Genomic DNA, 12,042 nt, shown 5'->3' with positions numbered 1-12,042 from the left:
TACAATCTGCAATAAAATACAGACAGACTTTAAGAGAAGAAAGCTTTTATCAGTTTTTTATAATCTCTTCTCTTTCTCCCCAATTTTCAGTTTGGAAAACTCATTTTTTATGTAATATGTCTTTCAACATTGATGAATTATCTGAAATACTCCAGATAATTCACTGCTTTCTAAATATAGGATTTTTTCTTTAATAGAAAATCACCTCGTTTTTAGCTTCCAGATCAGCTTTGTGTTCAAGCAGTTTTTCAACTAATGAGAAACTTTGACCATAAACAGCATAGTGAAGAGCAGTATTATAACAAAAATCCATAAGATTTGGGTCTGCACCACAGTTTAGAAGAATGTTAGCACAATCCTCCTTTTGACACTGTACTGCCTGTTAATGCAAAAAGAGTAGATGAGTAACCAATTTACTATTTGGTATATGATAAATTGATTTAATAGTATAATACTATTTAATACTATGATAAATGAGTTTAATACTATGTTTTAAGATATGAAAATCAACAAAACTAGGAGAACTCAAACACATTCCAATTGAAAAGAAAAATTGTTACATACCACAATCAATGGAGATTTGTTTTCACTATCTTGGACATTTATTTTGCATTTCTGCTCAATTAGGAAAAGTACAACATTTGTATGTCCATTAGCACAGGCCAAGTGCAAAGGTGTTCTATGTCAATAACACAAAACACAAAGTTAGAGATAAGTCTTTATTTGAGAAGTTAACTTATTTCACCCAAAAACAGATCAGATTGTACATTGGTAAGGTATTTGCTTCACGCACATATTTCTATTTAAACAAATTTACATTAATTACACTTACTTTTTATTGAACTTTCAAGACTGTGCAAGTGCGTTGAAGATCAAATATTTAACTGATTTCACTTCAAGGAAAACTTAACTGTAATGAGTTGAAAAATAGATATTTTAAAAAATATTCTTTTTATTGAACTTTCAGGGCTGTGCAAGTGTGTTGAAGATCAAATATTTAACTGATTTCACTTCAGAGAAAACTTAATGAGTTGAAAAATCGATTTTTTAAAAAATGCCAAAATGGTGTCTGGGCCTTGGAAAAGATAATAAAGTTAGGTATCACAATAAAATTTAGAAATTATATTTAAAATCTGAGATACATCTAATAGGTAACTGGAGAAAAGAATATAACTTCATCAATGACTAATAACTTAATCAAAACTTAACTATAATGAGTTGAAAAATAGATATTTTTAAAAATGAAATTTTTATTGAAATTTCAGGGCTGTGCAAGTTGTCCAATGCTATCCGTAATTGTGTGTTTGCCTTTACTTGGTGATTAAAGTTGGCATTTGTATCTGAGAAATAAAAGGTGAATGTCTAAGCATTCTCTAAGTTGTAGATCTTAACCCTAATTTAAGTTATTACCCTAATTTCTACTTCTCAGAGAACCCTATTCTAGGTAGCCTGCCAAAAACCAGATATATAGTAATGATGTGTGACAGAAGACTAATTAGATCCATTTAAATTTTGCAGTTTTTAGCCTGGACTGGCCCTTAATAAACTTTTATCTATTTCTAAGGTGATATCATGATAGCCTTGTTTTTAGATAATTTTATAATACAAAGGTCATATATAAATAACCCATGTTCCAAACAAAAAAATATATTTTCCTTGTTTCACTTTAGCCCCCCAAAGTACTCTATGCATACCTTAAATAGACCCGGTATTGACACACAGGCATTGCAAAAAGGTGACCCTCAAAAATAACTAATTAAAAATAAGGTAACTTTCAAAAAGATACACTAATAAGACCCATTAAAAAAAAGCTTATCATCTCTGGCAATAAACCAACAAAATATAAAAATAATTCAAAAAAATTGGGGAAAGCTAAATTTCTAATTAAGTTTACCTGAATGTAACTATGGAAGGCAAGACTGTAATATAACTATGATATAAAAAGCAAAATTCTATCCAATTATATTATTGTTTAGCTGAAGAGAGAGCACAATCAGGAAGAGCATGGTCACAATAAAATGAAAGTTATCCATAAATCATAATTAATTAAATTCAGATTGGAAAAGACAATCTGAATTTAAGGAACTAACAAAGAAGTACTTTATTATAGGACAAAAATAATTCATTAAACACCATGGTCTAAATTGAGTTTCCCTCAAAACTATCCACCTTCTTTACTGTCATTCCGTCCTTACCAAGCAAATTTCTATGACTAATTTCTCAGTAATCCTGATACAATGAAGCACTGATTAACCTTTTTGTTCACATCCATAATTTGGCTTCAGGATGAAATTCCTTATGTAATAGTGTTTTTAGAGCCCTCAGTCCAAACACAACACAGGGCTAAACAGTTTTAAGGCCACCAAAGATAACTCCTTGCAGTAGGTGGCAAATCCTGGCAAAGATTTTCATGTTTCTCCTTCATCTGTCATTAAATACATCTTGAGAATTTAGTTCCAAGGAACTTCAGTGGTTTCCATCCAATTTTTAGATCTGCTTCTCCCTCCAACTCCAGTTTTATCTTTTGACTACATGAGAAGCAATGAAAGATCTAAAATTGATATCCAATCATCAAAATTGAAAGAGCTGGAGGAGCAAGATAAAAAAAAACTCGAAAGCTAGCAGAAGACAAGAAATAATTAAGATCAAAGCAGAACTGAAGGAGATAGAGACACAAAAAACCCTTCCAAAAATTAATAAATCCAGGAGGTGCCTTTTTAAAAAGATCAACAAAATAGACAGACCACTAGCCAGATTAATAAAAAAGAAAAGAAAGAAGAATAAAATAGATGCAGTAAAAAATGATAAAGGGGATATCACCACCGATTTCACAGAAATACAAACAACCATCAGAGATTACTACAAACAACTCTATCCACATAAACCAGTAAACCTGGAAGAAATGGATGAATTCCCGGACACTTGCACTCTCCCAAGCCTAAACCAGGAAGATGTCAAAACCCTAAATAGGCCAGTAACAAAGGCTGAAGTTGAGGCAGCAATGAATAGCCTACCAACCAAAAAAAGCCCAGGTCCAGATGGGTTCACAGTTGAATTCTACCAGACATACAAAGAGGAGCTGGTACCACTCCTTCTGCAACTATTCCAAACAATCCAGAAAGAGGGAATCCTTCCCAAATCATTTTATTAGACCAACATCATCCTGATACCAAAACCCGGCAGAGACTCAACAAGAAAAGAAAACTTCAGGCCAATATCCATGATGAACACAATTGCAAAAATCTTCAATAAAATACTGGCAAGCCGATTGCAACAGCACATCAAAAAGCTTATCCACCATGATCAAGTAGGCTTCATCCCAGGGATGCAAGGCTGGTTCAACATACGCAAGTCTATAAATGTAATCCACCATATAAACAGAACCAAAAACAAAAAACACATCAAAAAGCTTATCCACCATGATCAAGTAGGCTTCATCCCAGGGATGCAAGGCTGGTTCAACATACGCAAGTCTATAAATGTAATCCACCATATAAACAGAACCAAAAACAAAAAACACATGATTATCTCAATAGATGCAGAGAAGACCTTTGACAAAATTCAACAGCCCTTTATGCTAAACACTCTCAATAAACTAGATATCAATGGAATGCATCTCAAAATAATAAAAGCTATTTATGACAAACCAACAGCCAATATCATACTGAATGGGCAAAAACTGGAAGCATTCCCTTTGAAGTCTGGCACTAGACAAGGTTGCTCTCTCTTACCACTCTTATTCATATAGTTTTGGAAGTTCTAGCCAGAGCAATCAGGCAAGAAAAATAAATAAAGTGCATTCAATTTATTGAAGTCATACTGTCAATAAATTGGAAGTCAAATTGTCTCTTAGCAGACCACATGATTGTATATTTAGAAGACCCCATCATCTCAGCTCAAAAATCTCCTTAAACCAATAAGCAACTTCAGCAAAGTTTCAGGATACAAAATCAATGTGCAGAAATCACAAGCATTCCTATACATCAATAACAGACTAATAGAGAGCCAAATAAAGAACAAACTGCCATTCACAATTGGTACAAAGAGAATAAAATACCTAGGAATACAACTAACAAAGTAAGTAAAGGATCTCTTGAAGGAGAGCTACAAACCACTGCTCGAGGAAATTAGAGAGGACACAAACAGATGGAAAAACATTCCATGCTCATTGTTAGGAAGAATCAATATTGTGAAAATAGCCATACTGCCCAAAGTAATTTATAGATTCAACACTATCCCCATCAAGCTACCTATAACCGTCTTCACAGAACTGGAAAAAAACACCTTAAATGTCATATGGAACCAAAAGAGAGCCCACATAGCCAAGACAATTCTAACCAAAAAGAACAAAGCTGGAGACATCATGCTGCCTGACTTCAAACTATGCTACAAGGTTACAGTAATGAAAACAGCATGTTACTGGTACCAAAACAGACCAATGGAATGGAACAGAGGCCTTGGAGGAAATGCCACACATCTACAACTATCTGATCTTTGACAAACCTGACAAAAGCAATGGGGAAAGGATTCCATGTTCAATAAATGGTGTTGGGAAATCTGCCTAGCCATGTCCAGAAAGCAGAAACTGGACCCCTTCCTGACACCGTACACTAAAATTAACTCCAGATAGATTAAAAACTTAAACATAAGACCTAACACCATAAAAACCCTAGAAGAAAACCTAGGCAAAATCATTCAGGACACAGGCATAGGCAAGGACTTCATGACTAAAACACCAAAAGCAATGGCAACAAAAGCCAAATTAGACAAATAAGATCTAATTAAACTCCAGAGCTTCTGTACAGCAAACGAAACAATCACTAGAGTGAACTGGCAACAAACAGAATGGGAAAAAATTTTTGCAATCTACCCATCTGACAAATAGCTAATATCCAGATCTGCAAAGAACTAAAACAGATTTACAAGAAAACAAACAAACAAACCCATTCAAAAGGGGGCAAAGGACATGAACAGATACTTTTCAAAAGAAGACATATATGAGGCCAACAAACATGAAAAAATGCTCATCACCGCTGGTCATTAGAGAAATGCAAATCAAAACTACATTGAGATACCATCTCGAGCCAGTTAGAAGAATGGTGATCATAAAAAAATCTGGAGACAACAGATGCTGGAGAGGAGGTGGAGAAATAGGAACACTTTTACAATGTTGGTGGGATTGTAAATTAGTGCAACTATTGTGGAAGGCAGTGTGGCAATTCTTCAAGGATCTAGAAACAGAAATGCCATTCGACCCAGCAATCCTGTTACTGGGTATATACCCATAGGATTATAAATCATTCTACTTTAAAGACACGTGCACACATATGTTCACTGTGGCATGGTTTACAATAGCAAAGACTTGGAACCAACCCAAATGTCCATCAAAGATAGACTGGATAAAGAAAATGTGGCACATATACACCATGGAATACTATGCAGCCATAAAAAACGGTGAGTTCATGTCCTATGGATGAATATGGAAACTATCATTCTCAGCAAACTGACACAAGAACAGAAAACCAAACACCACATGTTCTCACTCATAGGCAGATGTTGAACAATGAGAACACATGGACACACGGAGGGGAGCATCACACACTGCTGTCAGCTGGGGGGGCTAGGGGAAGAACAGCAAGGAGTGGGAAGAGTGGAGAGAAATAATGTGGAGAGAAATACCAGATACAGGTGATGGGGGGGATGAAGGTGGTAAACCACCTTTCTATGTGTGTACCTATGCAACAATCCTGCATGATTTGCACATGTACCCCAGAATCTAAAGTACAATTAAAAAAAAAAAAGACATATAGCTAAAGCTTTAACAGGTGCTTTAAACCCAACAATGGGCTGGACATATCTACATTAAAAACTCTCCTGGAAAACCTCCATTTCAATAACAGGTACAGTGCTAAGGGTAGAGGAATTGAAGAAGAGGGAAGCAAATGGGAATAGCCATTATGTTCTTCTTTAGGCTGATGTAATTACATCTCTGTTTGCAATAAAACTTGGGAGCAATAATATAAACTAAAGTCTTAAATTGGGAGTATAATATATTGACAAAAGTTAAGGATTTTTTGACAAATAGAATATTGATTTTAAAATGTTTCTCTAAGATATCTGTAAATATACTTTTTGCATTCAACTGTTCCAAAAAATAGAAACATTTTGTTTTTGTTTTTGACATTAGGTGGAAAAACATTCATATTGGCCTCAAAGCATTTACATTATATGTGTAAACATATAAATAAGTGGCCACAACAAAACTTTTTTTTGCTGCTTGCTCCAATTGTGAGCTCTAAAATTTAGAATAAAATGAATGTAAATGTTAACTCTGTATGTCTTTAAAAAAATTTTTTTTAAACTAAGATGACTTCTTTAAAAGGATGTCAAATATTCTAAGTAAAATCCTTCTTTGCAAGATTCTCTTGACAGTTTGAGTGAATACGATGAACCTTTTAGTGCTTCGTGCATGGGCAACCTAGATTAGTTCTTGTTTTCAGATTTTGTGCAAATGACCCCGGGCTATATTGTTTAATACTTCCTTAGAAAGGGGAATCTTTCATGGCTATTTTATTTTACTGAATTTGCAGCTGATTTCCTAAGTTCTTAGTGCTTAATATGGGCCATGAAATTTATGAGATTTGTTACTGAAGGCTTTAGAGTCAAGTTGGTGGAAGAGTGAGGTATACAGCGGATGCAGCAGACATTTTTGGAGGACCTATTGCGAATCTATTTACTTTCTTTCCGTAAGAGTAGTGTGTGAGTGTGTGTGTGTGTGATTGTATTTTATTTTTATTTTTTTACAAAATTGAACTTTATTAAGTATTTCCATTTCATTGAGTAAGGCCTTAATCTATGGGACCAAGATCAGGAAAAACATTTATTTCTCTCAGGCTGTGTATTTTCTGGGGCTGTTAACACACGACTTTATTTGCATTTTTTTACTACATATATTTTCATTTTTATTTGATTACTTTTTATGTTTTTTCTTCACATTTGTTTTTTCATGTTCATATATAAACTGTCATAGTATTTCTTAGACATCATTAATGGATAGTAATCTTAATTTTTTTTAAATATATATTTTGTTGCACTTTAGGTTCTGGGGTACATGTGAAGAACATGCAGGATTGTTGCATAGGTACATACATGACAAGGCGGTCTTCTTATGCTAGTTCCCCTGTCCTTTTTCTTGACCAGAAATTCCAACTTTCAGTATTATTGTTCTTACTAGAAAACATATCTATTTTTCTATTAGGCTATTAATATGCACATACACTTTCATGAGACCTCAGAGACCTTCAGCGAAATGTTTCCAAAATGAGTCTATGAAACATTTGATAAAACACTGTGATTTACCTTATTAAAAATTCAAACAAAACAAATAGTTCTCAATAACCATCTCACTCTATCCACTTTCCTCTGCCCACATTTCATGTCTGTAAGAAACAGTGATTTAAGTATATGTCCTTTAAGATTTTATCTTTCTCATTTTCAATCTCTCTCTCTACACACACAGACACACACGTTCGAACAGAAATATACTATGAGATTTTTTTCATTCACCTTTATTGAGGAATAATTTATAATAAAATTATACAATTTTATGAATTTTGACCAGTCAATTTATGGTTAATAGTCAATTCTTTCCCATCCCCCATATCTGAACCACTGGTAACTAGTAATTTGCATCATGTCACCTTATTTTTTTTTAGATTTGGGGTGCACATATGCAGATTTGTTACATGGGTTTCTTGCATAATGTTGACTTTCTGCTGAATTCATTACCCAAACAGTGAACATAGTATTTCATAGGCAGTTTTCAACTCTCATGCCCATCCCACCCTTCCCCCATTTGGAGTTCCTAGTATCTATTATTTCCACCTTAATATCCATGTGATAGAGATAATTTCACATCGTCTGTTTCAATTTGGATGCTTTTTATTTCTTTCTCTTGCCTTATTTTTCTGGCTAGGACTTCCAGTACTATGCTGGATAGGAATTGTGAGAGCAGAGAGTAGATATCTTTGTCTTATTCCAGTTATTAGGAGGAATGCTTTCAACTTTTCCACATTCAGAATGATGTTGGTTGTGTGTTTGTTATAGATGGCCCTTATTATTTTGAGTTATGTTCCTTTGATGCCTAGTTTGTTGAGGGTTTTTACAACGAAAGGATGTTGAATTTTATCAAATGCTTTTTCTGTAACTTTTGAGATGATCATCTGGTTTTTGTTTTTAATTCTATGTAATGAATCACATTTGTTGATTTGCATATGTTGAACCATCCTTGTATACCTGAAATAAAACCCTCTTGATTGTGTTGAATTAGCTGTTTGATATACCACTGGATTTGGTTTGCTAGTATTTTGCTGATTTTTGTTTCTTACATTCATCAGGAATATTGGACTGTAGTTTGCTTTGTTGTTTCCTGTATGCTACTATGCCTTTACCTTTTCTATAATTTCATGTAAATGTAGTCATTTGTGCCTGGTTTCTTTCAGTTAGCATGACACTTTTGAGATTCATCCATATTTTTGCATACATCCATAATTCATTGCTTTTATTGCTGAATAGTACCTTTAAATTATCCCATTTATATGTGTATGTATGTATGTATTCATCCTTTCATTCACTTATTGTAAAGATATTAAGCACTCACTATGGTTAAGCAGGGTTCTAGGTGATGAAGATATATCAGCGAATAAAACATAGGTAAACACATTCTTTTATAAATCATACATGTTAGAAGAGGTAAACAAAACAACTTAAAAGATACAAAGTACATCAGACAATATTAAGTTCTAATGAGAAAAGCAGGGAAGAAGTGTAGGAAATGCCAGTGAGGGAAAAAGGGTACAACTGTAGATAAAGAATAGCTAGGGAAGGCCTCACTAGTAAGGTAACAATTGAATAACACCTAAAGGAAATGAAAGAGCAAGTCATATGACTGAGGGAAAAGCACCCCAGGCAGAGGACCAGCAAGTCCAAAAACCCTAAATGCATATCTTGCACTTCTGTGAAACAGTAAGAAGGCAGTGTAGCTGGAGGTAAACGAATGAAAGGGTCATAGGCTGTAAGATCAGAGAAGTAAACAGGGTGAGGATGAAAGAAATTACCTAGCCGTAATAAAGGCTATGCATGAAAGTCCATAGCTAACATCATGTTCAATAATAAAAAAAAAATGGAAAGCTTTTCCTCTAAGATCAACAACTAGGAAAGGATGATAACTTCAATTAGCCATAGTATTGGAGTCCCAGCCAGAGGAAATAGGCAAGACAGGAAATAAAAAACATCCAAATCAGAAAGAAAGAAGCAAAACTGTTTGTTTGCAAATGACATGATCTTAGACCCAGAAATGGGAAGTTACCATCGAAGGACAAGTTTCAGTCAAGCAACATAAGCTCTAGAGATCTGTTGTAAAACATTGTACCTATAATCAACAGTGATATATTAACACTTAAAAATCTTTTAAGATGGGAAAAAAAAAACATCAAAAGAGAATAGATACCATGTTGAGTGCTCTTATAAAAATAACTGTCCAGCATAAAATTCACACATTTTTTGGCAGATGAGAATTTGACTAAACATCGAGTTCAAATGCCCGTTTTGAAGCAGCTATTGTGTTCTCAAGTATGCCGAGATAGAGCCTACAAACTGTGCTTGTTATAAAGCTAACCTGGGTATGCAGCTACCTGGGGAGTCCCTCTATTTGTCAACCCCAGCTCAATAGGAACTCTGAGTTTAGAGATTCTCAAAGTCTCTTTTAAATTGTAACTAAAGTAAGGACAGTGGTGTAACAGAGTTCATATTGCTGACTGTGATGTATCAAGGCCCAAGGGGCTAAAGGGACCTTTGTGACTTGACAAGTTCAATGGTAATGAGTGTGGTTAATGACTAGTTTGGCTTATTCATCATGTTATCCCAGAATCTGAAACATTTATACAGTCATTACCCATATTTGCAGCATATATTTGGAGAGAAAATGAGTTCAGATTTAAGCAAATTGGTGAAGAGGAATGAGTAGCAAAGAAGGGAAAAGAAAATCATCCTCTGTCCAAATAAGTTTTTTAAGTATCAATAAACTCAGCAAGTTTCTTTTTCAAAACATTAGAAAGTTACTTGTTTTGATGTTTCTAAGTGTTAAAATCTGACAAACCAACGTTCTAGGGAGTCACCTCTTTTCCTGTTCTCCCATTAGCAAAATTGTACAGCTTAGTGCCTGGAGACAATCAATACTAAGGAGCAAAACAGCAAGGTGGGGAGAAGATGGACTGCCCAGTGGAGACTAAGGCGGTGAGAAGAGGGGATGGATTCAGGAAAGGCAGAAAACATTCAAATAAGCATATTTTAAAAATTAAATACAAAGCCGAAAGTTAGAGTGGGACCTTCTGCCAATGGTTACCATGCAATCTCTCTTCTCTGAGAAACCTGGAGCGACAATCGGTGTCAAACAGCCCCTACTTGTATTGTTTCTGGTTGGAGGACCCGCCCCAGCCCATCCTCCCCCACTGGCTGTTAGCTCTGGTCACCTGTATTGTTCGTCCTGCGAGTTCACATCATATTTCTTGACCTGAATGTATTTCTTCAGCTTCTTCAAATCCCCGAGTGAAGCAGCTCTGTGAAGTTTCTTTACATCCTTATCTAGAAGCCTGTAGCCCCGGCCTATGGGCAGGTCTGAGGAGGTAAGGCTCTGGGTCTCATTCCTCCTTTTCCAGCGGCTGAAAAGCTTATTCATGGCGGCGCAGGCTGCAGTCTTTCCGTCACACCAGGCTGTTCTTTAGGCTCCTAGCCGTCCGCCCTGCCCCTCTGCACTGGCACCTGGCTCGCAGCTTTCTCCAGTCCCTGATAAAAGTGGAAATGCTGGAAGGGCCTCGCACAGCCAGCCGTTATGGCGGTTATGGTTGTTACGTCGGTTATGGTCGTTAATGGCTGTTAGGGTCATTATGATCCAGTCCTCGGGGCTCGCAGACCTTCATTCTCACCTGGGACTTGGGCCTGATGGCCACACCTGCAGTTTTCCTATTAGATCATGAACCTTAGAATAGAGAGTTACTAGCTTTCTTACAAATAGCCCCTTCTCCTTCAAAAATAGATCTAAAGGATTGAAGTCTTGCAAACTGATACTTACCTTCCTTGTGATGGGGATAGGGATGGATCTTTTCCAGTGATCTTGCATCCAACCTACTCCCAGCCTCTCACCTCCCAGGCTACATGCTACAAATTGTCTTCATAATAACTGCAATTCCTCAGTAATCTCAATTTCACACACTTTTTAAACATCACTTCTCATATTCCACCTCACTTTGTCTAGTCACAAAACTCCAAAAGTCCTTTCAAAATCTAATTCACTGTACCTATACTCGGTTAGTCTTAACCTCTTTTCCCTGACTTGAACCACCACACCCTGAGTCTTCACTTTACTACTTAACTAAATTTCAGGACCAATCGTCATAATCATTCCCATGCAGAAACCTTCAATAAGATTTCCCCCCTTCCTTTTCTTATCTATCTGTCCCTAAACCAAAACCCTAAACTGTTTGTTCTGCCCTAAACCACTGAAATGTGACCAAAGGAAAAAACACAGTCCTGCCATCTTTCATGTCCATTTCATAAAAATCCACCTCAAGTGGTCTGTTATTCTTCCTTTCTCTTCACACCTCCTTGGCTCATGGCCTTTTTTCCTGAACCACTGAGCAAAAGATCCAATCAGAAGAGAAACTCTACCAGCTCCCAAGATATCTACCCACTTATCTGAACCTTGCAAAAACAAAATAACTTTATCGCTCTCTTTTTCATATATGATGAACATGTATGTTCATATGTTCATGTTCTTAGCAAAGGTCAGCACCATTCTTGAATGTACTAGACCCCATCCTCTCTAGCCTATCCAAAAACATTATTCAGTAAACTCTTCTTCCCTGCTTTCATATATATTTTTAAAGTTTCCCTCTCTGCTAATTCTTATTAGCATAAATACATACTGGTATCTGCCTCATCCTAAAAAAAAGTAAACAGGAAGATTGACCACATCTCCCCCTGAAA

General features: G+C 35.7%; 1 protein-coding gene across 1 annotated transcript in view; it reads right to left on the bottom strand.

The window, feature by feature from the left end:
- ANKRD7 (ankyrin repeat domain 7) overlaps positions 1 to 10,862 on the bottom strand; it is a 137,230-nt gene extending 126,368 nt beyond the window's left edge. Inside the window, 3 exon segments of the mRNA XM_035254214.3 lie at positions 206 to 379; positions 565 to 679; positions 10,530 to 10,862. Of these exon segments, the coding sequence (XP_035110105.1) occupies positions 206 to 379; positions 565 to 679; positions 10,530 to 10,735 (495 nt within the window). The 5' untranslated portion in view covers positions 10,736 to 10,862.
- Between the last annotated feature and the right edge of the window lie 1,180 nt (positions 10,863 to 12,042).

This window comes from Callithrix jacchus, chromosome 11 (assembly GCF_049354715.1).
Source record: "Callithrix jacchus isolate 240 chromosome 11, calJac240_pri, whole genome shotgun sequence".
NCBI classification, from domain to species: Eukaryota; Metazoa; Chordata; class Mammalia; order Primates; family Cebidae; genus Callithrix; species Callithrix jacchus.
This window is presented reverse-complemented; position numbering and strand designations above follow the sequence as displayed.